General features: G+C 42.6%; 1 protein-coding gene across 4 annotated transcripts in view; it reads left to right on the forward strand.

Moving 5' to 3' along the window:
- Positions 1-22,557, forward strand: part of NTRK1 (neurotrophic receptor tyrosine kinase 1) — a 184,803-nt gene that overhangs the window by 124,538 nt on the left and 37,708 nt on the right. For all 4 annotated transcript variants that reach the window (XM_068253493.1, XM_068253494.1, XM_068253496.1 and 1 more), the window contains exons 10-11: positions 1,385-1,443; positions 10,574-10,676. In XM_068253493.1, coding sequence (XP_068109594.1) covers positions 1,385-1,443; positions 10,574-10,676 — 162 coding nt within the window. The remainder of the gene's footprint in view (positions 1-1,384; positions 1,444-10,573; positions 10,677-22,557) is intronic.

The raw sequence follows: 22,557 nt of genomic DNA on the forward strand, positions 1-22,557 counted from the left end.
AGCGATCACCCTGACGTGGTCTGGAGTGTTCTGTGCAGGCGCAGAACTACTACGCCTGTGCAGAACACTCCAGACCACATCAGTGCGATCGCAAATGGTGCTGGCGCAGGCGCAGTAGATGCCAATCTGGCGAGGTCGGTATCCTCAACGGAGGGGAGCCCGAGCTACCAGCTGGGAGCGGAGCTGCGGTGAGGGCACAAAGCCATGGGCTGGAGGAAACCCCAGGTAAGTAAATCTTTATTTTTTTTTTCCGTGGACCTTCTCTTTCAGTGGGCCGAGATGGCTAATAAGGACTGCCTCAGCCAACAATCAGGCGTGTGTACGGCATCCGACAATCCCCGACGCCCAACCTGCGAGCGATCCGCCGAAAATATCTAGCCAACCCCAGCGACGCCGATCCCCCCGACAATGCTATTTTTCCTCCCGCTCCCCTGCTCGCCACTTGTCATGCATGCACCATTCATCGTCCCTGTCTTCTCCCCGCCTCCCCACATAGCAACACAGCACATCGTCAGTTACACAGCTGACACGTGTGTGTGCAGCAGGGCTCAGCGATGTCGCCCAAGGGGATCAGGTGCTGATCTCCGACAGGCGACATCCGTTGTCAGTTTGGACAAGCCCTTATAGTTTATACAAAAAAGGTATCTTCCAACAAACCAAAGATCCTGGAACTGTAAAAGCCATCCTAACATAGTAACTGGCACTGAGGAACTCACAGGTTGGAGGCACCTCCCCAGATTAGATAAAATGGCCAGTTATTTTATAATCATATATGAACTAAAACAGTGGTGCACAAGGCCAAGAGTGGGCCCCTGTGCAGAATAAATTAAGGGAGCCCAATGCAAATGGCCTCAGATTAGATAAAATTGTCTGTTATTTCATAATCATATATGAACTAAAACAGTGGTGCACAAAGCCAACAGTAGGACCCTGTGCAGAATAAATGAAGCGGGCCCTATGCAAATGGCCATGGTCACAACAGATCATGGATTCACATAATATTTATAACAGCCACATGGTGGGTAGTAGCACAGGGAAAGACAGCCACATGGGGGATATAGAGAGAAGTAGAGACTGACAACCATAGCAGGAGGAAGGGGGGCTGTTAGTGACACAGGTGGAGACACATGTTGGGTAGTGACACAGAGTGAGAGTGATGCAAGGAGAATGAAATAGCCACATGGGAAGGGGGGGGGGGGGGGGGGGGGGATAAAAAGAAGAAAAACACAGGGAAGAGATTTTTTTTCTTTTTTTCCCATGAAGTTTGGATTAAATTCAATACTTTTGTAATATGGGACTCAAAATACATAGCGACACCGCATTGTGGTTACTTATTAGTATCAAAGACTTACTGCACTGTTAATTGTTTTTTTTCCATAATCAGGTGGAGGCAACAGCACCCATGGCAATCCCATAGAGACTGTGGAGGACAACACATTTGGGGTAAGTTTAACCACTTGAGGACCCACCCTTAAGGACCAGCGCTGTTTTAGCTGATCTGTGCTGGGTGGGCTGTGCAGCCCCCAGCACAGATCAGGGTGCAGGCAGAGCGACCAGACCGCCCCCCTTTTTTCCCCATTAGGGGGATGATGTGCTGGGGGGGTCTGATCGCTCCTGCCTGCTGGGTGTTGCGGGGGGGGGGGCACCTCAAAGCCCCCCTCCGCTGCGAGATTCCTCCCCTCCCTCTCCTACCTGTCCACCCCCGGTGATCCGCGCTGCACAGGACGCTATCCGTCCTGTGCAGCCAGTGACAGGCTGTCCCCTGTCACATGGCGGCGATCCCCGGCCGCTGACTTGTCGGGGATCGCCGATCTGCCTTACGGCGCTGCTGCGCAGCAGCGCCGCACAATGTAAACAAAGCGGATTATTTCCGCTTGTGTTTACATTTAGCCTGCGAGCCGCGATCGGCAGCCCTCAGGCTATTCACGGAGCCCCCCGCCGTGAATTGACAGGATGCAGCCGCTCGCGCGAGCGGCTGCTTCCTGATTAATCAGCCTGCAGCTGGTGACGCAGTACTGCGTCGCTGGTCCTGCAGCTGCCACTTTGCCGACGCACGGTATAAGCGTGCGGTCGGCAAGTGGTTAAACGTGTTATATTTGGAAAAAGTCCCCCACTTCCACATCTTCCCATTAAAATGATTTTATGCACAGATGTTATTTGCCACTCTTTAGCTATTGCCATTGTAGTATAATTGATGGTTTTCCTTACACGGTTTTATCATTTTCTGTTTCTGTTGCATGACAACAGACACATGACATCACAAGTAAAAAAGCAGGTTAGCAGAGCAGCTTCTGACAGTGGTGTCACTGAGATAGTTAACCAAATACTGTATACCTGTTTCCAGTAGAACTCAAATAGAATGTATAAGCTATGCCATGGTTGTGTCAAATATTTGCAAGACTGTAATCTAACTAAGGGCCTGAGCCCACTGACGCAATTGAGTCTGCTTTTCAGTTACACATCCATGTTACAGAAGCTGAAAAGCGGACAGAAGCGGATACAACTGCGTCAGTGGGCTCAGGCCCTAAAGGCATAATATTACTTGTTTAACTTAAAGGACCTCTGTCACGAAAATCTTAAAATTTAAAGTACATGTAAATATATACAAATAAGAAGCACGTTTCTTCCAGAGTAAAATGAGCCATAAATCATTTTTCTCCTATGTTGCTGTCACTTACAGTAAGTAGTAGAAATCTGACATTACCGACAGATTTTGGAGTAGCCCATCTTCTCATAGGGGGTTCTCAGGGTTTTCTTTATTTTCAAAAGCACCTAGTGAATAGCAGTTGCTCTGTCCAACTGCCAAAAAAGTGTACGGTGAGCAGGAAGGCTGGCCAGCATCTTTGTATAAATCTTTTTTTAGGGAGTGTCTTATAAAGAATGAAGGCCATGCTGAGAATCCCCTATGGAGAGTTGGAATAGCCCAAAACCTGTCGGTATTGTCGGATTTCTACTACCTACTTAAAGTGACAGCAACATGGGAGAGAAGTAATTTATGGCTCATTTTACTAAGGAAGAAATGTACTTCTTATTTGTATGTGTTTTAAATTTTAAGATTTTCACGCCAGTTCCTCTTTAAAGAAAACCTGTACTGAGAAAAATGGCCCCTGGAGGGTACTCACCTCGGGAGGGGGAAGCCTCTGGATCCTATCGAGGCTTCCTCCATCCTCCTGCATCCCACGGGGGGTCCCGCTGTGCCCCTCCAAACGCCGGCAAAGTAAATATTTACCTTCCCGGCTCCAGCGCAGGCGCAGTAGTGGAGCCAAAAGCCGACAACAGTGCCCTCCCTGGAGCATGGAAAGGTAAATATTGAACAGGCTGACAGATTTGTCGGGATGTATTTGAAGGGCTGCAGCGAGACCACCGTGGGACAGAGGAGGACGGGGGAAGCCTCATTAGGATCCTGAGGCTTCCCCCTCCCGAGGTGAGTATCCCCCAGGGGAAGTTTTCCTAGTTACAGTGTCTCTTTAAGTAAAGAGATTACAGGGCTATGTAAAAGCAAGAAGTTTTAAATCAGGATGATACCATTTATTGGCTAACTACAAATGAATAAGAATAAACAAGCTTTCAGCCTTGCAGCCTTCGTCAGGTTTACATCCTGTTAGTTTGCAAGCTAGTGGACAGCTTATATACATGCAACATCAAAAGGGAAAACAGATATTTTTTTTCAAGCATAAATACGTCATTAAGATGCCTTAATTCAAACAGACCATCTAAATGGGGTAAGATAAGGATCCTTGTTTACTCCATTGCTCACAGACCTGGTAATAGGATTGACCCAGAGGTATCGTAAATTCTTAGTTCACAAGTTCAGCTAGAGTGGCTGAGACAGTTTGCTAAGACGGTACAATACCCTACTGCTACTACTAGGGCTATGTAAGGTGAAGGAAATGCCTTCAACTGGCACCTCTTTTACCTTGATTATTGGCCATAATTACACACTGTAAGCATCCAGTAACTTCCTGGCTACAGAGGGGAGAGAAAAAAACAGGTTTTGGATGTCCTGCTCCCATGTGGCTCTTCGTTTGAATCCTCTTGTGGTGGTCTATCCTGGCTTTGTACTTGTCGAGATGAGATTCTACTGTGTAATTCAATTGTGCAGATGCTCATTGTATACATAAAGGCCTGAAGACGGGTCATCAACCCGAAACAAATCGATGTTGTTGCCTTTGTCAACCAGTTATATGCACTTTTTTACGTGATTAAAGTTTTTGTATACAAAATTCTGTACTTTCTTGAAAATTAAAAAGAAAAAGTATTTTTTGCAAATTTTTGGTTTCCTGTGTCTTCAGTGTATCCCTGATTATTGAACAGCGAGGAGAACGCCAGCACATACCACTAAGGCTGCATCCGAAATGACCACCAGCTCAGTGTGCAGCACCTAAATAGATTTTCTGCACACTCTACATTCAATTCAGATGCAAATCATATGCAAATCTGCTACTACTTATTATGCAAACAGGAAACTCAGGAGGAGGGGCTGGGAGCAGCTAACCTCACAGTTACATAGTTACAAAGTTAAGAAAAGGTGGGGGGAAAGGCTGCGCGTCCCTAAACACATGCTGCAATTGAATGGTTAATTGCACAGGCATACACCGCCTCTGCTGGACTGAAAAATGCATGTCCTGCATCCAAGACAAGTGCTAACATTTATTAAACTAGGAGGAACTTTAGCTTCCAATATGGTTTGCATGCAAAGTATATTATACTAGACACTTGCGCCACGGTGAGGCAAACCTCCGGGCAAGTGACCTAACCTAAATTTAAAACCTTGTGAGCAGCTAAGCAAAAAAATGTGTAACTTACATTTGGTAATGAGTTTACTCCTGAGTTAACTCCTGAGTTTCCTGTTTGCATAATAAGTAGTAGCAGATTTGCATATGATTTGCATCTGAATTGAATGTAAAGTGTGCAGAAAATCTATTTAGGTGCTGCACACTGAGCTGGTGGTCATTTCGGATGCAGCCTTAGTGGTATGCGCTGGCGTTCTCCTCGCTGTTCAACCAAATGTAAGTTACACATTTTTTTGCTTAGCTGCTCACAAGGTTTTAAATGTAGGTTAGGTCACTTGCCCGGAGGTTTGACTCACCGTGGCGCAAGTGTCTAGTATAATATACTTTGCATGCAAACCATATTGGAAGCTTAAGTTCCTCCTAGTTTAATAAATGTTAGCACTTGTCTTGGATGCAGGACATGCATTTTTCAGTCCAGCAGAGGCGGTGTATGCCTGTGCGATTAACCATTCAATTGCAGCATGTGTTTAGGGACGCGCAGCCTTTCCCCCCACCTTTTCATATCCCTGATTATTATCTAGCTCTACGACATACTCCGACTGCTGCTATTTTAGCATTATATACTATTGTGAGTCCCCCTTTTCTCTGGTAAAGTTGCCACAGAAATAGTTGGTAAAGTTGCCACAGAAATACCTACCCATTGTTTGCTTTTATACCCTTATGGCTGGCAGTTAGGAATGGGGCAACAACATTTTTTGGTCACAGAAGTGATTAAAAAAACCTTAAATATGCGCTGGGGTGAGATTATGTGGTTATTTTACATACAAATATCAAAGTTATTTTTCCATCATGAAATCTCTGGGTCGTAATTCAGTCACACCTTGATCAACCACAAGAGCTATTCCAAGCAATTATCCCACCACTTGTAATCCGAGTCCATTTCACAATGTGTTAATTTGTTGGATGTTAATGAAAAAGATTCTGGTCTGAGGTGAAAGCAGAAACCACTGAGTGATATTCTGCAAATATGGGGTTTTTATGTTGAAAAGTATTCAAAAGCAAATGAAAGTCTTATGAAACCTCCAAGGGACTGAGGTCATGCTAATATTTCCAAGTAAAACTGCTGCCAGGACATTGTGGTGCTGCCTGTCCTGATCCTTTGGCCAAAGTAATCAACTTGTACATCTGACTGTCACTCACGGTCATAACCAACTTTTGAACATAAATTTAAAGAGAACTAGTCACAACTGGAACTAACGCAGAAGTTTAATTTTTCAAAGCCTAGTTCAGTAAAATACATTTTTAATCTTTTTACACTTGTGGACCTTAACCTCTATAAGTGTCATAAAATATTTTTGATTAGGATAATTACAACGCCCAAGTCAAAACATTTGGAGGTTGCCTAAATACATGGGCTGATAATCAGGGGACGGATCTCCATACACTCTTTAAATCTATATAGTGAGGGGTCTGTAGGCAAAGGGCTGCCTTCCAGAAAGGACACAAAAAACACAGAAAAACTGTAGGCACCCGTATAAAAAAAACAAAGCAATCAAATTATAATAAATCAAATGAACTGGCCCCCAAAAGGGAAAGACAAACAATGGGAAGGAGAAGGCACCCCAAAAACAACAACAAAAATCTAGGAACAGTTTAATATGGTAGGAGTAGCTAATAGACGCTCCTAGCCATGCATAGTATACCTCCAGACACTTACACTAACCTGAGGAAGAAGGAGTGTACCTACAAAACATGTTGTATTAAGTGTTTTAATATACTTCCCCCTTTTTCTAATTAATGGTTGAATGTCACTGAGGTCGGTAAGCTACTCTTACCATTTTAAACTGTTCATAGATTTTTTTGTATTCTTTTTCGGGTGCCTCCTCCATCCCATTGACTCTTTAAAGGGGCACTACAGCGACAAAAACTTTAAAATTTAAAATATGTGCAAACATATACAAATAAGAAGTACATTTTTTTCCAGAGTAAAATGAGCCATAAATTACTTTGCTCCTATGTTGCTGTCACTTACAGTAGGTAGTAGAAATCTGACAGAAGCGACAGGTTTTAGACTAGTACATCTCTTTATAGGGGATTCTCAGGGATATATTTATTTTCAAAAGCACTTGGTGAATGGCAGTTGCTCTGCCCAACTGCCAAAAAAACTGTGTAGGGAGCAGGGAAGCTGGCAGCATCATTGTTTAAATCCTTTTTTGGGAATATCTTTTTAAAGAGTAAAAGCCTTGCTGAGAATCCCCTATGAAGAGATGGACTAGTCCAAAACCTGTCACTTCTGACAGATTTCTACTGCCTACTGTAAGTGAAAGCATTATAGGAGAAAAGTAATTTATGGCTCATTTTATTCTGGAAAAAATGTACTACTTATTTGTATATGTTTGCACATATTTTAAATTTTACAGTTTTTCGCTGTAGTGCCCCTTTAAGTCTGTATTCTACTGACCAAAAACAAAAGTTTGCTTTCCTAAAACAGAAAGAATTTGCAATAATTCAGGTTGGAGTGAGCTTGAGATGTCTCCCAGAGCAACACTGCTGAATATATGCAAATTAACCATTGTACCCTTAGAAGCTAAACACACCCCCAGAACCGATGGAATGCAATGATGTGTCAGGTTGTTAATTTGTACAGAGCCATAATAATCCAACATGCATACAGACTGTTTCGGATTGTTTGATCCTCATCAGTGCATGGCATGGATTAATTTGGCTCTATGGAGTAGGGCTTGTAAATCCGAGAGGGACAGACTAACCAGCAAGCTCATGGTGACCCAGAGGTCCTAAAAGGACCATTGTAGTCCCTTACACACTCCAATGAGTTCTGGGTCACCATGAGCTTGCTGGTTAGTCTGTCCCTCTACTGACCAAAGGCTCAGCAAATATGCTGATAAGTCTGAGGGCATATTTGGTAAGTCATTTAACACTGTTCCCATATGGAGGTTTTTACCAGGAAGCCACTAGATTTAGGCCTCGTTCACATCTAGCTAGCGCAGATGGCCGTGCGATCTGAACGCAACGCATACAATCGCACGCCATCTGCGCCGCTGCCCAATGCGCTGCTGATCCCATCCATTGACAGTGATGGGATCAGCTCTGTGCTTCCGGGCAAAATGCAGACAGCAGTACGCAAGCACTTCCTAGCACATCGTACTGCTGCGCAGCGCAGTAGATGTGAACGGTAGAAGAGCTGTCTATGCCCTTCTGCCATTCCTGCGTTTCAGCACATCATACACGCTTCCAAATGCGCACGGAAGCGCATATGATGTGAACCAGGCCTTAAGCAACAAGTACATTTTTTGTCAAAGTTGCAGCAGTACTAAACAAGAATTGCCTGTAACAGTAATCTAGTGTAAGTCATTATGTATGAGGACATGAAAGTTCACTATAAAGTGTACCTTAAAAAATATTATTTTCATTGTGTGTTTATAGAACCATCTCTCTTACTATCTCCTCAGTCATACTTTCAAATCTGGATATGATAAAGCAGCACTTTCCTTTATCTGTATGTAGTGGGCTGCATAGGAACCCATTACTGTACAGCAGCCAGCCAGCCTGCTGCTGATGCTGTCTTACTTTACTCTGTTTTGGCTAAATTCTCCAAAACTCTACCTGAAATGAAATATTATTTTTCGCAGATGGAAACCAGGCATCCATCTGCCCAGCTACCTCCTAGTTAAAGCTTTGTGCACGCATATACAGTACAAGTACTGTCGTCTGCTGGAGTCAAGGTTTGGGGTTGAGTGCTGTACAGATGCATTGCTAACCCGTAGGTGAGCGATACATTCTGTTGTTATGGAGGGGGAGAAGGGACAATAGCAGGGGCGTTGCTAGGATCCTAAGAGATCTGGGGCTCTTTTGGGCACTCCAGCCAAAAAATGGGTGTGGTCACACACCAGAATGTGGGTGTGGTCATGGGTGGAGCCAAATTTACCTGAACTTAACAGTGGTAGTAGGCCTGCCCAGAAAAATGTTGGATGAAGCTCCACCATCCATTAATGCAAAAAAGAAAAGGCATGCTGGGTGCTGTGGTGCCTCTGTGGGGCATACTAGGTGCTTTGGTGCCTCTACGGGACATGCTGGGTGTTGTGGTGACATGCTGGAAGCTGTGGAGTCTCCATAGGGAACATGCATCATTGTGTATGTCCTCACTGTTCCTTCCCCCCCCCCCCCCCGCACACTTCCCAGTAGAGTAGCACAGCGGGAGGAACTACTAATCTCCTTCATCCACTCTCGAGAATCAGACACTAGGAGCTCTAGCTTCTGATTCCTTCTTAGATACTAGGGAGAGTAGCCCAGAAGAGATGTCTGCAGAATCTAGAGACCAAGCAACTAGAGATGGGTACTGCCGCCCGCTGCCTGACATCCGGGGCACTTCAGAATAGATCCGGGCCACGTGCCACTGATCTTTGGGGCTAGCAACGCCCATAATAGCGCAGAGCACGATACAGCAGGTGGAGTAAAGAGGAGAGCATCGCACTCGGTAGGATAGATTTTTTGATAAAGCATTGGGGCCACCATAAACACTAGTTTTTTGTCAGTGGCAGCCATTAGTGACTGTCTAAATCGAGCCGAGAACCATTTAGTCTGTTTATGCCTCCATTAGCCAGGAACTTCTTTCATGTGCAGAAAAGTAATATCAAGGTGGAATATCGGACCATATTAGAAGAGTACCAAAGAGATCTAAACCTGGTTATCTAGTGAGCCAACTAAATTAATTTAGTTTGGAGTATTTACCAGTAGCAGAGTGGAGCAGGGCAGCAGTAGCAGAGCAGGCAAAGGGATGGCATGCCACAATGGTGTTTTTATGCAACCTGCTACATGTAAACAATGGCCATATCTAGTTTTGGCAGCAAAAGGAATAATTTAGCTTCATCATAGAGGTGGCAGAGATTCTGAATGCATTTACAATTTATTTATTTGTTTTTTGGTCATTCCAGTTATGCTTTCAAGAGATATATTTTAATTTACTTATTTATTTTTGTGACCATTGTTTCTTCCTAGTACAAGCAGTATTTGTATAGATATGCTACTGTTTTCGTGTACTAGCAAATGGAAGTCCCTAACTGCCAATCAATGAGATTGCTTTAATGCAACTGATACAAGTACATAGATACTTGTCTGTATTTTTGTACACCCCATCATTCCAACACACTGGGTACCTTGTTGTGCTCAGAGTGCGACCATAGCCGTAGACAAGTGTGACTGTACTAGGCAAGCACGAGTATGGAAGCGCAGGCCCAGTAGATTGAAGAAAGCACTTGATCGCAAATGAAAAAGCCATGCAAAAGCACTTTTTTCAACAGAGCCTGTGTATACTGTACTTATGCGTGCAAAGTATGGGCATGCTCCTTTACACTTGTACACGCACAATGAAGAAACATATTTGGCATGCTGGGTCAAATATGTTTAGATGCACCCTGTGCTGGAATGGTATATTGTACAAAGATATGGGGAGCCTCGGACTACCCAAAGGCTTTGCCAGGCCTGGATTTACATCACAGGAGCCTATAGGCACAGATGTCCTGGCACCTTAGACTTTGTCCTCCATGAATCTATAAACCTCCACCAAACCGCACCAGAAGTGTGCTGGCTGTCACTTCTCCCTTACTTCCCTTGCCCGTCATAGGTAGATACAGGTGCCCCTTAGCATTAGGTGGCCAGAGTTATCCTCAGGTTTATGTAGCTAGTGGTGACCCCAAATTAAGGGAGATCTTGTCAGTGGAATCCTGAGAGCGGTAAGAGAGATTTCTGCTCATAACTAGCGATAATGTGTACAAGTTGAAAAGGAATGGGCTCACTCATTGGATGTGTCTCCTCTCCATCAGGTATATATCGCTGTGGCTTTGGCTGTCTTCGCCTGCTTGCTGCTTCTCGTCATGCTGATTGTGCTCAACAAGTGGGGGAGACATTCCAAATTTGGAATCAATCGTAAGTTGATATTTACATTATTCCTGTCTGTGTGAATGGGATGAATTTACAAAGGTTATCCAAAATGGAGACCATTTTAGAACATATTAATATTTAGTACATGGCAATAGGTTGCAGCTCTCGTTTTGATGATACTGGACTGTAGCCATAGATGAAGTTGTTTAAATGTTAGCATCATATTAGTAATTAGCATTGACAAATTTAAGATCGCCCTGAACCTTTTTAAAAGTAAAAAAGTTCTCATAGCTGATATGTGAATTGAATGTAAGTCACAGAGCTTGCAACCTCATAGCTGACAAAATTTCATATATCCAGATGAGGATGTCTTATGAGCTTCATGTGTGTTCTGTGTGTAATATGAACTCTTATAATTCTACACAATTTACCGTAGTACTTGGTTAATCTACTTGGAACTAACATTCATGTTATATTTGGAACGTTCTGGTTTGAGTCCGCAGCTGCACTGTTATAATACAATGCTGCCCCATCCTTGCACTGGAGCAGAGAACCGCGAGGAAGGGTCCAAATGGTATGATAGTTCTTTGGCTTCTCCCTAATGTGATGCACATGTTATTATCCCATGTTAACAAGTTATGCTAGGAATAAGGGCAGCCGCACAGGGGCCCTCTGGGAAATAAACACTGGAGTTAGTATTGAGAGTGCAGAGTAAGAATAGTCTAGTCCAATAGTTAAAGAGTATCTGTGTGGTTCATCCTCCCTTTAAGGAATGACAAAAGAGGTGGATGAGTCAAGCTGTAAAGGTCAGAATGGACTGGAGTGGTTCCAAACAGTGTGTTAGGGCAACATGGATATAATTCATCAGACACTCAGCTGTGATGGGGTCCCCTATTCATCTGAATGGGAGTTGCAGTAAGGCATGCAGTCTATCTGACACTATGGTATCAAAGTTTCTCCCAGTCACCTACTAGAACATTCATGTGATTTCTCATGTTTCATGTGCCTTGTAGTCCCATTCCATTGTATTTGGCTTTGGAGGAACCATAACTGAGCTGTGGTACCTTATTTATTTATTATTTATTTATTTATTGTATTTATAAAGCGCCAACATATTACGCAGCGCTGGACAATAAATAGGGATACATACAATATTTAGGGGTGACATACAGCAAAATGACAATACCTGAATACAAGAAAGATCAGATCATGCAGCACAGTATGAGTACACGGTAATGCTTAGTCAGTCACTGGAGGGGAGCATGGAGATTAGGCAAGTTAGGTTCACTCAGATGCCTAGCATGGGTTCACAGTAATGGAGGTGCATGATCAGGTTGGACACAAAAGGAGGAGGACCCTGCCCAAAGGCTTTTAATCTAAAGGGAGAGGTAGGGACACGAGAGGTAGGAGACCAGAGTTCAGCTGTGGGTTTAGAGCACTTGTGAAGGGTAGTAGGCCAGAGTGAAAAGGTGAGTTTTGAGGGCTTTCTTGAAGATGTTGAAGGAGGGGGCTGCCCTAATGGGTGGAGGTAGGGAGTTCCATAGTGTTGGAGCAGCTCTTGAGAAGTCCTGGAGGCGTGCATGGGACTGGGTGATGCGGGGGGCGGTTAGGTGAAGTTCATTGGAAGAGCGGAGTGAGCGGCTAGGTGTGTACCTCTGTGTAAGATCGGAAATGTAGGTTGGACAGGTTTTGTGGACAGATTTGTAGGTCAGACACAGTATCTTGAATCTGATTCTGGACTGGATAGGAAGCCAGTACCTTCTCCTGCTTTCCCCGTTAATCTGAATTAATAATGTCAATGTGTTCATGATGAGCTATCAACAATGAACAATTAAGTCCTAAACTTTGTTGCTTTTCTGAATAATTTCCCAACAATGTTTGTGGTTTAAGGCTGTATCTGGGCTACTACACCGCAGGTCTGGGCTAGCTCAGTTAGCTACAGGATTATAAAGAATTTGTTTGAATGGCTCTATCTACAGTCATAAGGTATTGATAAAGTGTATTTTGGAATGGAGTTAATGTACTGGAAGTGATGACCTGCTAATACCGTCTGTTGTATGAAGGCAATACTATACTTTATGGAGATATCTTGGGCATCCGAGCCTACTCTCATTTAAAGCTCTGTCAGTTCATAAGCACAGTACAGTGTGCAGCCCACCACCTCCATAAAGACGTATGTGCTTCCGTTCCATTTCACCTTGGCCTCCTACAGGACTTCAGAATCAATATACTGTATATCAGTGGAGGAAAGCAGGATGTAATAAAACTGCAGATAGCGTGGAATTGATGACTATAACTTCAGTAACACATGATGAATAGATCATACAATACCAGCTGTAGCAGTACCATTTGAAGAATCAGGTAACATAAATTATGGCAGCCATATATTGTACAGAGGACTTTTTCTGGTTATGCAGCCAATAGCAGGAAATTACTAAGTGTAGGTCTTCAATATCAAGCAAAAACATTTTTGGGAGGAAAAAAGTGAAACTTTTTAGATATGTTGAAAATTTTAATGACTAAGGTACATTACTTTGCGCTTTTCCTACCACTTTAGTGTTGTACCTTAGCTACAAGTCTTGTGTAACAAATCCTAACATAATTAAATCAAGCTGTTGCCAGCTTAACGATCAACAGCTACTGGGATTGTCTCAGGCCAGGTGCCCACTACAGATCGATAATTGCAATAATTTAGCGTTTTTGCTAACGATTTGAACAGCAATTTTAGTTTCAAAGTCTTTTATAATGGAATCAATAGAAAACGGTACATGGTTAGCCAAAAAGTCGACGCCACCCAACATGGGCAGGGCGACTGCATAAGAAAAAGTATACAAAATTACAGTCATTACACAATTAAACTGTATAAGGTACATATAGCAAAAATGTTAGACAACTGTATTTCTGGAAAAAGAAAAAGAAAAGAGAAAAACGGTACAGTCTGTAACATTGGGGGTAACAGGTTTGATAATGACAAAAGGTGCCATGGAGTAAACTTAAACATTTAGTTATAGTGTCATAGTAGGAGAAACAGGGATACACTACCTGGGGTCAAAAACTGTCATTATTGTCATGTCTTTGATTTTGATTTGAGCCTCCTGCGTGTGTAAATGAACAGCAATTTTAGATCGATTTCCGATCCGCAATTTTAGGAGCGATTTTATTTTAGTGCTTGCATTCGATTGTGATTAGCGATTTGCAATTTCCATTCTTGTATTTTTTTTTTTTTGTGGGTCGGGTAGTGAAATTGCTGCAAAATCACTTTTATACAACAAATGAAAAGTGATCTTGCACTGCTCGTATCTTTTGTATTGGAGTGCAATTGCTCCAAAAATGCTTTGCACTTCCCTAATCTCAATCACTCCTGTGTGTTTTCCTCCATTTACTTTCATTAGCCTAGCGCTCTTGGAATAGCCGCAGCCAAATATTGCAGCTAAAAATGCTCTCATGGGCCATAGCCCAGACTCAATTTCAAGTGGGTGCAAATTTAAATGTTTTGTTTATGACTAGCGATATCCTAAGCCCAACTCCTATGTAGGCAGCCAGTGGCAGTGAGCCAGTTGTATATGTGTGTAGGTGCTCCATTTTTAGCTTACATTGAACCAGTTATCCCCCGATTCTTTTCAAGAATCTGCCCCCACCACAGAGATCCTAACAAGCTCTTAACCACAACGTGCGCCCATGCATATTACCATCGCGCCCGTGCACGTGCCCCCTCCCCTCTTCTTCACTGTGGTGAGTGGGCAGTGGCTTGTGCTTTGCACTGCATGGGCTCATGTACTGCATGCACAACTGCATCCACCTGTGCATTACAACTGCTGATTAGCCATATACAGTACATAAATCACTTTTAGAGTATCTGGTCAGGAGCTCCCTTACCAGTGGCTTCCTGCAGCATAGACTTCCGGAGCAGTAGACTGTGATCTTTTCGGATAGCTCTCTCTGTGCCCTGCCTCTTGCAGTATGAACTGTATCATGATGCTGAGCCAAAGAACATACGTACTGTATCTCTTGGGAGATACGTTACTTAAGGTGCCCCAACATTGGCAGATGGGGCAGCAGATTATAAAAAAAATGTGACCGGCAAGGGATCTGTTGCTTTCACACATCTGCACATAGATTTCCAATAGATTCCGGAAACCCCCAGGTCTTTCCCATGTGCTGTGTATCCCCCGAGCTGAGTAGAGTGTTGCAGACTCACCTGTCTGCCGGCACATCTCCTTCTGTGTCTTTCTCCATTGGTGCAGGGGAATTGGATGTACCCCATGACCTCATTGAGTGCACTGACATTGTGTACATGTGGTGGGGTCACGGGGTAAATGGAAATCAAATGTCGCTAATGCAGCACACCTGACCAAGCCCTTTTAAGCAAGATCTTCCCAGCATGCCTGATCAATTATTTTGATCGATTTGGAATTGAAATCACACAAAATTATAATCAGGCAGCAACGCTGCGGCATTGATCTGCTGTATTTCGATGCCACAAAATGAGTAAGGAGAAGTTTGGTCCAACAATGGGGTAACAGATGAGATTATGGCACATCTAGTTGTTCAGAAATAAAGATCCAGATTCCCTCTCGTCGCCTGAAAACATGGTTATGCTAATACACCTTTACCTACACCATACACTGGCAGCTAGCCACAGTGCTCTTATGCTAGGTACACACTATGAGATTTTCTGTCAGATTTACTGTCAGATCAATTATTTCTAACATGGACGACCTGATTTCCGATCATTTTCCGATGAATTTCCATACAGTTTTCCATTCACTTCTATCAGAAATCGTCAGAAATCGATCGGAAATCAGATAATGTTGGAAATAATCGATCAGTAAATCTGACAGAAAATCTCATGTGTGTTAGTGATTAGATATCGACACATGGCTAGTAAGTTAGAGAGCTCACCTCTGATAGAAGTGAATGGAAAAAGATAAGAAAAACGATCAGAAGATACGAGAATCGAGTGGAGAATCGAGCGGCAAAAACAATCGAACGGAGAATCGAGCGGCAGAAACGCATTGTGTATTCCCAGCATAAGACTCATCTACACAGTACAATTTCCATCAGAGCGGATCTATTAGATGAATCTATAAAATAATCTCCAACCAGTCCAATCGGATTGCATTAGATTTTGCAATAGATTTTGGATACTTTTTAAAGCAAAATCTATCGCAAAATAGATCTGAAACAATTTGGACGTCTATACATGATGCAATTTCTCATTAGATCTATCTAATAGATCCGTCTATATGATGGAAAATTGTACCGTGTAGGTGAGGCTTTAATGTAGCAGTGTCTTTACTGCTGGCGAGGTGAAACACTGTAGAATGTTTTTTCCCCCTCTTTGAATTGAGTAAGAACATCACATGATCTCCCAGAGTGCTCTGGGGGAGTATGCTGCATGGTATCATAGCCTAGGCTAAACTTCACTGGAAGGGTTACATACCAATATACAACACTGTATACTGTAGTTATAAGAAGCATTTTGTTACTATGAAACAAGGATAATTAAGGTAAAAATGGGTATCCTAAATAATTTACTACTTTCTACTATATGTCATTATGGTTCCTCCTCAAGCTTACAGTATAATTGCTGTGGATAATATATGTGAAACCGGCTCAGCTTTGGTGTTTCTCAGCATAAATCAGAACAGTCTGTAACAGATGTTAATGCGAACAGACATAAAAATGCTGCATCAAAGGTGAATTCAGGGTTGTCCAAATAAAATGTCAATGGTGACATAACAACCTCTTCCACCTTAAAATGCTTTCCATCCTTCTCTTTATTTGATAAATAAACAAACCTCAATGGTTTTCCACTTTTACAATGAATTGTTAGGAGAGGTGCTGATGCGGCTAATGAGATAAGTTCTATGTAAATAGACCCAGAAGAATTTTCTCAACAATCTCTCACTCGGAAAGCTGTTGGTCTGCAGCAGAGATGGCCTAATGCTTTTCTTCTACAATGTTTATTTTGTATTTCTGTACAATGAAAATGTGCTGCAGTAAAATATTCTATAGAGTGACCTCAGATAGTTATAGTGTTCAGTTGAAATGATGCTTACCATTTGCCTGTGGCCTATCTGAGTCATTGTATCACTCAGGTTTGGATCTGTGTTGGCTGATCATCACAGGTCGATATTTTCTATCAAGATTGAAAACATTTGGGAGCAATAACTAGTGCTACTGACCCTAAAGGTGGCCATACACTAGGAGATGGCCACCAGATCTGACCAACAGATATATTATCTCTGATCAAAATCTGCCACGCAATCTATTACATATCTATGGAACTGCTACAGTGCAGGGCTGTCCAGCAGGCCCCCCCCCCCCCCCCGATTCCCCCCCATCTAGACCCCCCCCCGTCCCCTGCAGAGTGTTGACAGCAGAGTGCACTCACCTGTCTGCTGGCGCACTGCTTTGGTGTTCTGTCTCCATCCCCACTGGCTGCTTGTTCACCCGTGAAGCGGCAGCATGTACGTAATTTAATCAAGGGCATTGAAAGCCTCCCTGAAACGTTAAAGAAACGGCTTAATAAGCATGGAAAAAAGACTACTAAGAGACAACCTAATTAACATATATATATATATATATATATATATATATATATATATATATATATATATATATATATATATATATATATATATATATATATATTATAGGACTTCCACAACTATGATTGCTAGGTGTGGGAAGGGATCTTTTCAAACCTTGTGGCTTTCCTTTTCTCTGTACTGAGATGCAATGAGGATTGACAGGTTGAACTTTATGGATGCTTGTCTTTTCTCAAGCTAGATAGCTGTGTAGCCTAACCCTGACGTATCTGACTGTGTCCTGCTTACACCATTGCATCATCATGATTGACATATACAGCCGAGGAAGGAGAGCTCCAGCAACATGCTCGGGAGTGGAGAAACTATCTTGCTAAATTCTTCCGACTTTCCACCGATACCGTACTATTTGGGTTATAAACGACATAAACTTTGACACAGAAAAGGAAGTGTTTTTTTCCCCCCTTTTTAAACTGCTACATTTGTGGAGTTATTCCTTAACTCTAAGCAGCATTGCTGAACTTGTTTTTCAGCAATATCCATAACTGCATTTCTTGCACTTTAACTAAGGCAAGAATAGAGCGATTTGAAAAGAGACGCACTTCATTAGCGATTGTTTCCCCTGCACTGGCCTCTAAGTTGCTAATTCACTTTTGAAATTGATTCAAGCTTTAAATGGGTTTGATGTGTCTGTTTCCCCAGGGCCTGCTAAGCTGTAGAGTGTGGCGAAGATTGTATGAAGGGTGAGATGGAAAAGTAGCTTGCAGTTACGTCTCCATCTATGGAGCAATTAGAGTAACCCCTTCCACTCCACTATTAGAAGCACCATTTATTGTTAAAGAGAATCTGTACTCTAAAATTCTTACAACAAAAAGCATACTATTCTATTCATTATGTTCTCCTGGGCCCCTCTGTGCTGTTTCTGCCACTCCCTGCTGCAATCCTGGCTTGTAAATGCCAGTTTTAGGAAGTGTTTACTAACAAAAGACATGGCTGTTACCAGAATGTGATAGGCTCAGAGGAGCTCAGTCTGTGACTCACACAGAGCCTGCAGGGGGTGTGGAGAGGGTGTGTATAGCTTATATCCTATCACAAGCAGAGCTGCACATTCCAGCCTGAGTGCCTGAGCCCGACAAAGCCATCAGAGGAAAGGATATTAGATTATATAACAGAGATAATACAGCCACTGTGCAACTAGGAAAGGCTGCAGTTAGACAAACCACATTAGAAGAGGTATAGGAACTTATAGGATAGAAGAAATAAGGCTGAAAATTTTGTTACAGAGTCTCTTTAAAGGGAAACCTGAAGTAAAAGGAGTATGAAGGCTGCCATCTTTATTCCCTTTAAAAAAAATATAAGTAGCCTGGCTGTGATACTGATCTTTTGGCATCTGCAGTCTCACACCTACAACAAGCATGCAACCAATTAAGTCAGAGGGGGGTCAGAATACATCTTTCACATACAGTACTTGTTCATGAAAGTAATTCAGGAAGTATTAAAGTGACTCTAAAGCGAACAAAAAAAACCAAACTTATGATATAATGAATTGTATGTGTAGTATGCATAATTAATAGAACATTAGTAGCAAAGAAAAGAGTCTCATATTTGTATTTTCAGTTATATAGTTTGTTTTTAGAACATTGCATCATTCTGTCATGTAGGCAATTTACAAACCACACTGTATTTTAAACTATGAAACAGAGCAGAGATAATGGCCCTTTGAACTTCCTTGCAGTATCTGACGCTGACTTTCACTGTTTCTTTGATGTATAAGTGCTTCAGAAAACAGCACTGTAGCCGACCCAAGTTTGGGTAGGAGAGCTCAGAGATGCTCTTTTGCATATAGATTACAAGTGAAGTTTCTTAACTCTTACTGTACTGGAAACCATATGAGACTCGCTTCTTTGCCACTAATGTTCTATTTTCTAGCTGTACTGCGCATACAATTCATTACTTCATAAGTTTATTTTCACGCCAGATGATGGGTACACACGGTACGATTTTTAGTGCGATTTTCCGACCCAATCGTTTTTTCCGCTCAATTCCGCACTCGATTCTGTGCTCGATTCTCTTATTTTCGCTCATTTTTCGTATCTTTTTCATTCACTTCTATGAGAAATCCAGGGCAGAATCGATCGGGAGTAATATCGGATATGAGGGATTTTATCAATCGGATGCATCTATCGCACGGAAAATCATACCATGGGTACCCAGCATAAGATGCCTATATACTAAGTGGTACTTTCAACAAATCCAATGTCATATTCAACAGAAACACTGAATCTAAAGGAATGATAACATTTTCAATCTACATTTTGATGAATACACCAAACATGTCTGTATTTTTATGTGATCTGCATGGTGGGTCCCGGCGGGAGTGTGGGTAGAGGGTGCAGGTAGCAGCAGTGCAGACCAGTATTTCCCATAGCCGTAGGAGAACAGAGGCGCCAGCAGGATAAAAGCGGATAAAAACTTTAAAATTTGCTGGGAGGAAGTGGTGGACTTACCTCCATAAAGCAGACACGAAAGACTGTCTGAATAGTAGCAATCACATTTATTAAATAGTACCCCAAAAAAGTGCCACGCGTTTTGCAGGCCCAGCCGGCTTCATCAGGCAATAAACGTGGGGACAAAACAGAATTTCGGCATTAGCAGGTGTAGCGCCTCAGTCTTTCTGATTTGAAGGAACCCCATTGGTCTGCTAAGGACCAATGGGGCTCCTTGGAGCCCAAATACAAAGATGCTTTAGAGAGCTCTGAGCTATATAGCTCAGAGCTCTGTCGGGTGTGCAGGACGCTAAGTCCCGCCGGCTCTCGCTGCCCTCCCCGCCTCTCCCACATGTCACCTATATACATGCTGGCACCCATGGGTGCCAGCATGTATATGGGTGACAGGTGTGGGGGGAGTGGACGGCGGGAGCCGGCGGGGACTTAGCGTAAGTGTATGCAGCGGCCGGCGGGTGAGCGGCGAGTGACGTCGGGTGCGGTGGAGTTACAAAGTAACAAAGTTGTTACATTGTAACAACTTTGTTACATTGTAACTGATTAGCCAATTTCCGAGGATATTGCGTGGGAACTGGCTTTTAAAGGGACAGGTAAGTATTAATGGTTAATTAAGAATATTAAAGGACTTTTTTCGTGGTTATGTTTTTTGTTCAATCAAAATACTTTTTCTAAGTGTTTGTGTGTTTATTTACTTTTAACTCTTAAAGGAAATGGGTAAGGGGTACAAGTACCCCTATACTCATTTCTCCTGGGAGGTGGGGTGGGCATCTGGGGGACCCCTTTTTAAAGGGGACTCCCAGATGCCACCATGAACCCCCCCCCAGGAAATCGCGGCCTCCACCTCCACCGCCCATCGGAGGTGGAGAAGAGCCCCTTGTCCTTGGATTGGACAAGGGCTCGGAGGGGGAGGGGAAAGCTTGGCTGCCCCTCCCCTTCCAAGACCCCCCAATCCATGGACCATGCGGGCTGGTATAGTCAGGGTGCGGAGCCCCACGCGGCCGGTGCTCCGCATTCTGGCTATCCCAGCCTGCATGGGGGACAAGGGGTTAAAGAGGTCTGGGAGGGGGGACCCCCACGTCATTTTTTTTTATATTTCCCACACTCAGAACGAAGTAAGTAAAACTCTTCCCACTTGGGGGAATCTATGAAAATAAAACACTATTGTTACCTGTGCAAAAAAAACTGACATTTTCCGCATTTAAAAGACATTTTTGCCCTTGAAATTTAAAAATCGATTTTCTCAAAAACTATAAGGTCTTTTTGAAAAAAAAAATTTTCCTCTCATTCCCACTGATCCCCTAATATACCCTGGGACTTTGGTGTTCCTAAATTTTAAGCAGGCTTTGCTATTAACCGTTAAAGTCGGCGGGTTTTTAAATGTATATATTTTTCCTTTGAAACTTTAACATCGATTTTCTCAAAAACTATAAGGTCTTTTTGAAAAAAAAAAATTTTCCTCTTATTCCTTCTGATCTCCTTAATACATTCTCCAAATTTGAGGCTCTTAGCACTTAAGGGGGCTTTGCTATTAACCCTTAAAGTCAGCGGCTTTTTTATATTATACGGGAGCGTAATATTACGCGATTACGGCAGACTGTGTAATTTCAATAAGAGTTTACTGTCTTACGCGTAATTTGTTACGCGTAATAACGTAACCTACGGTCTACGCGTAATTAATTAAGTGTAATACCGTAACCTTACACGTAACGCTTACGGTGCATTTGTAGTGAATTACGATGCGTAATTACGCTAATGCGTAATTTCGGCCCAGCACTGGTTGACACCTCCACCACCCACATGGGAATAACTGCATAGGTAGACTGACTGGGTAGGGGGGCCTCATGCAAGATTGAAGTCAGCCCAAAGCTACAGGAGAGGAGGAAACCTGCAATATCTCCCTATTTTCCACTACAGTGAATCACGTCTTATTTTGGAAAGCTGGAAACGGGTCACGTGTCCACTGAGTTTGCATGTCCATAACTGGGGGGAAATGTGATATCTGTCTGTCAGAAGGTAAAACAGTAAGCTAGTGTTAAAAATTCAATCAGATCATTGCTTTTACCCTAAATTTTATTTCATCTAAGGATTTAGGAGATGCCAGGCCAGACTTCTGATAGCTGTTCAGTTTAAAAACCTGACATGGAGATATGAACTTCCTCCCTATATTTAAGATTCCTAATATTACAGCCAATCTGAGCTAATGCATTATGTGATTTGCCTGATGCTGGCTTCTAATAGGCTTTGAGCCTGGTCCAATCAGAAGATGGGTGCCAGATTCTGTTTGGTCATGCTTACAGCTAATTTAATGAATCTAGATTCTGGACCACAATGCTCCTTTAGTGATGATCACTCAGCAGATCAGCACACTGATACCATAGGCTACCAGGAAAAACTATTATTACTAGGGTGACCCCAGAAAGTGATAGTAGACCTGGGTTCACTTATTCTTTATAAAAAGACTCCTTTGTCTATATTTATTTCTGTTTTTGAGGATCACTTGACTTGCTGCTCCACCATAAGCAGATATTGATTTGTCTTCTGTCTTGCGTCCAGCTCATGTTACTCAGTAATATGGAAAAACTTACATTACTCATTAGTCATGAGCATTTAAGCTTCCATTTGAAGGTATAGATTTATTTCTTCAGAAACTCTGCTTGAATATGTGGGGGAGTTGATAGAATGTGGACATTTTTAATAACAAAACATGCTCAAAGCACCAGATATCCATTGTAGAATTTGTAAATAAATGATTGCTACCTCCTCAGACCTCTTTATAAAAAGGGGAAGGACAATGGGTTTTTGTCAGCTCTATATAAGATAATAGGTCATTATAACACATGTGTGATCTAGCACTTTTCCTTCATAATGGTC

Source organism: Hyperolius riggenbachi, chromosome 9 (assembly GCF_040937935.1).
Source record: "Hyperolius riggenbachi isolate aHypRig1 chromosome 9, aHypRig1.pri, whole genome shotgun sequence".
NCBI classification, from domain to species: Eukaryota; Metazoa; Chordata; class Amphibia; order Anura; family Hyperoliidae; genus Hyperolius; species Hyperolius riggenbachi.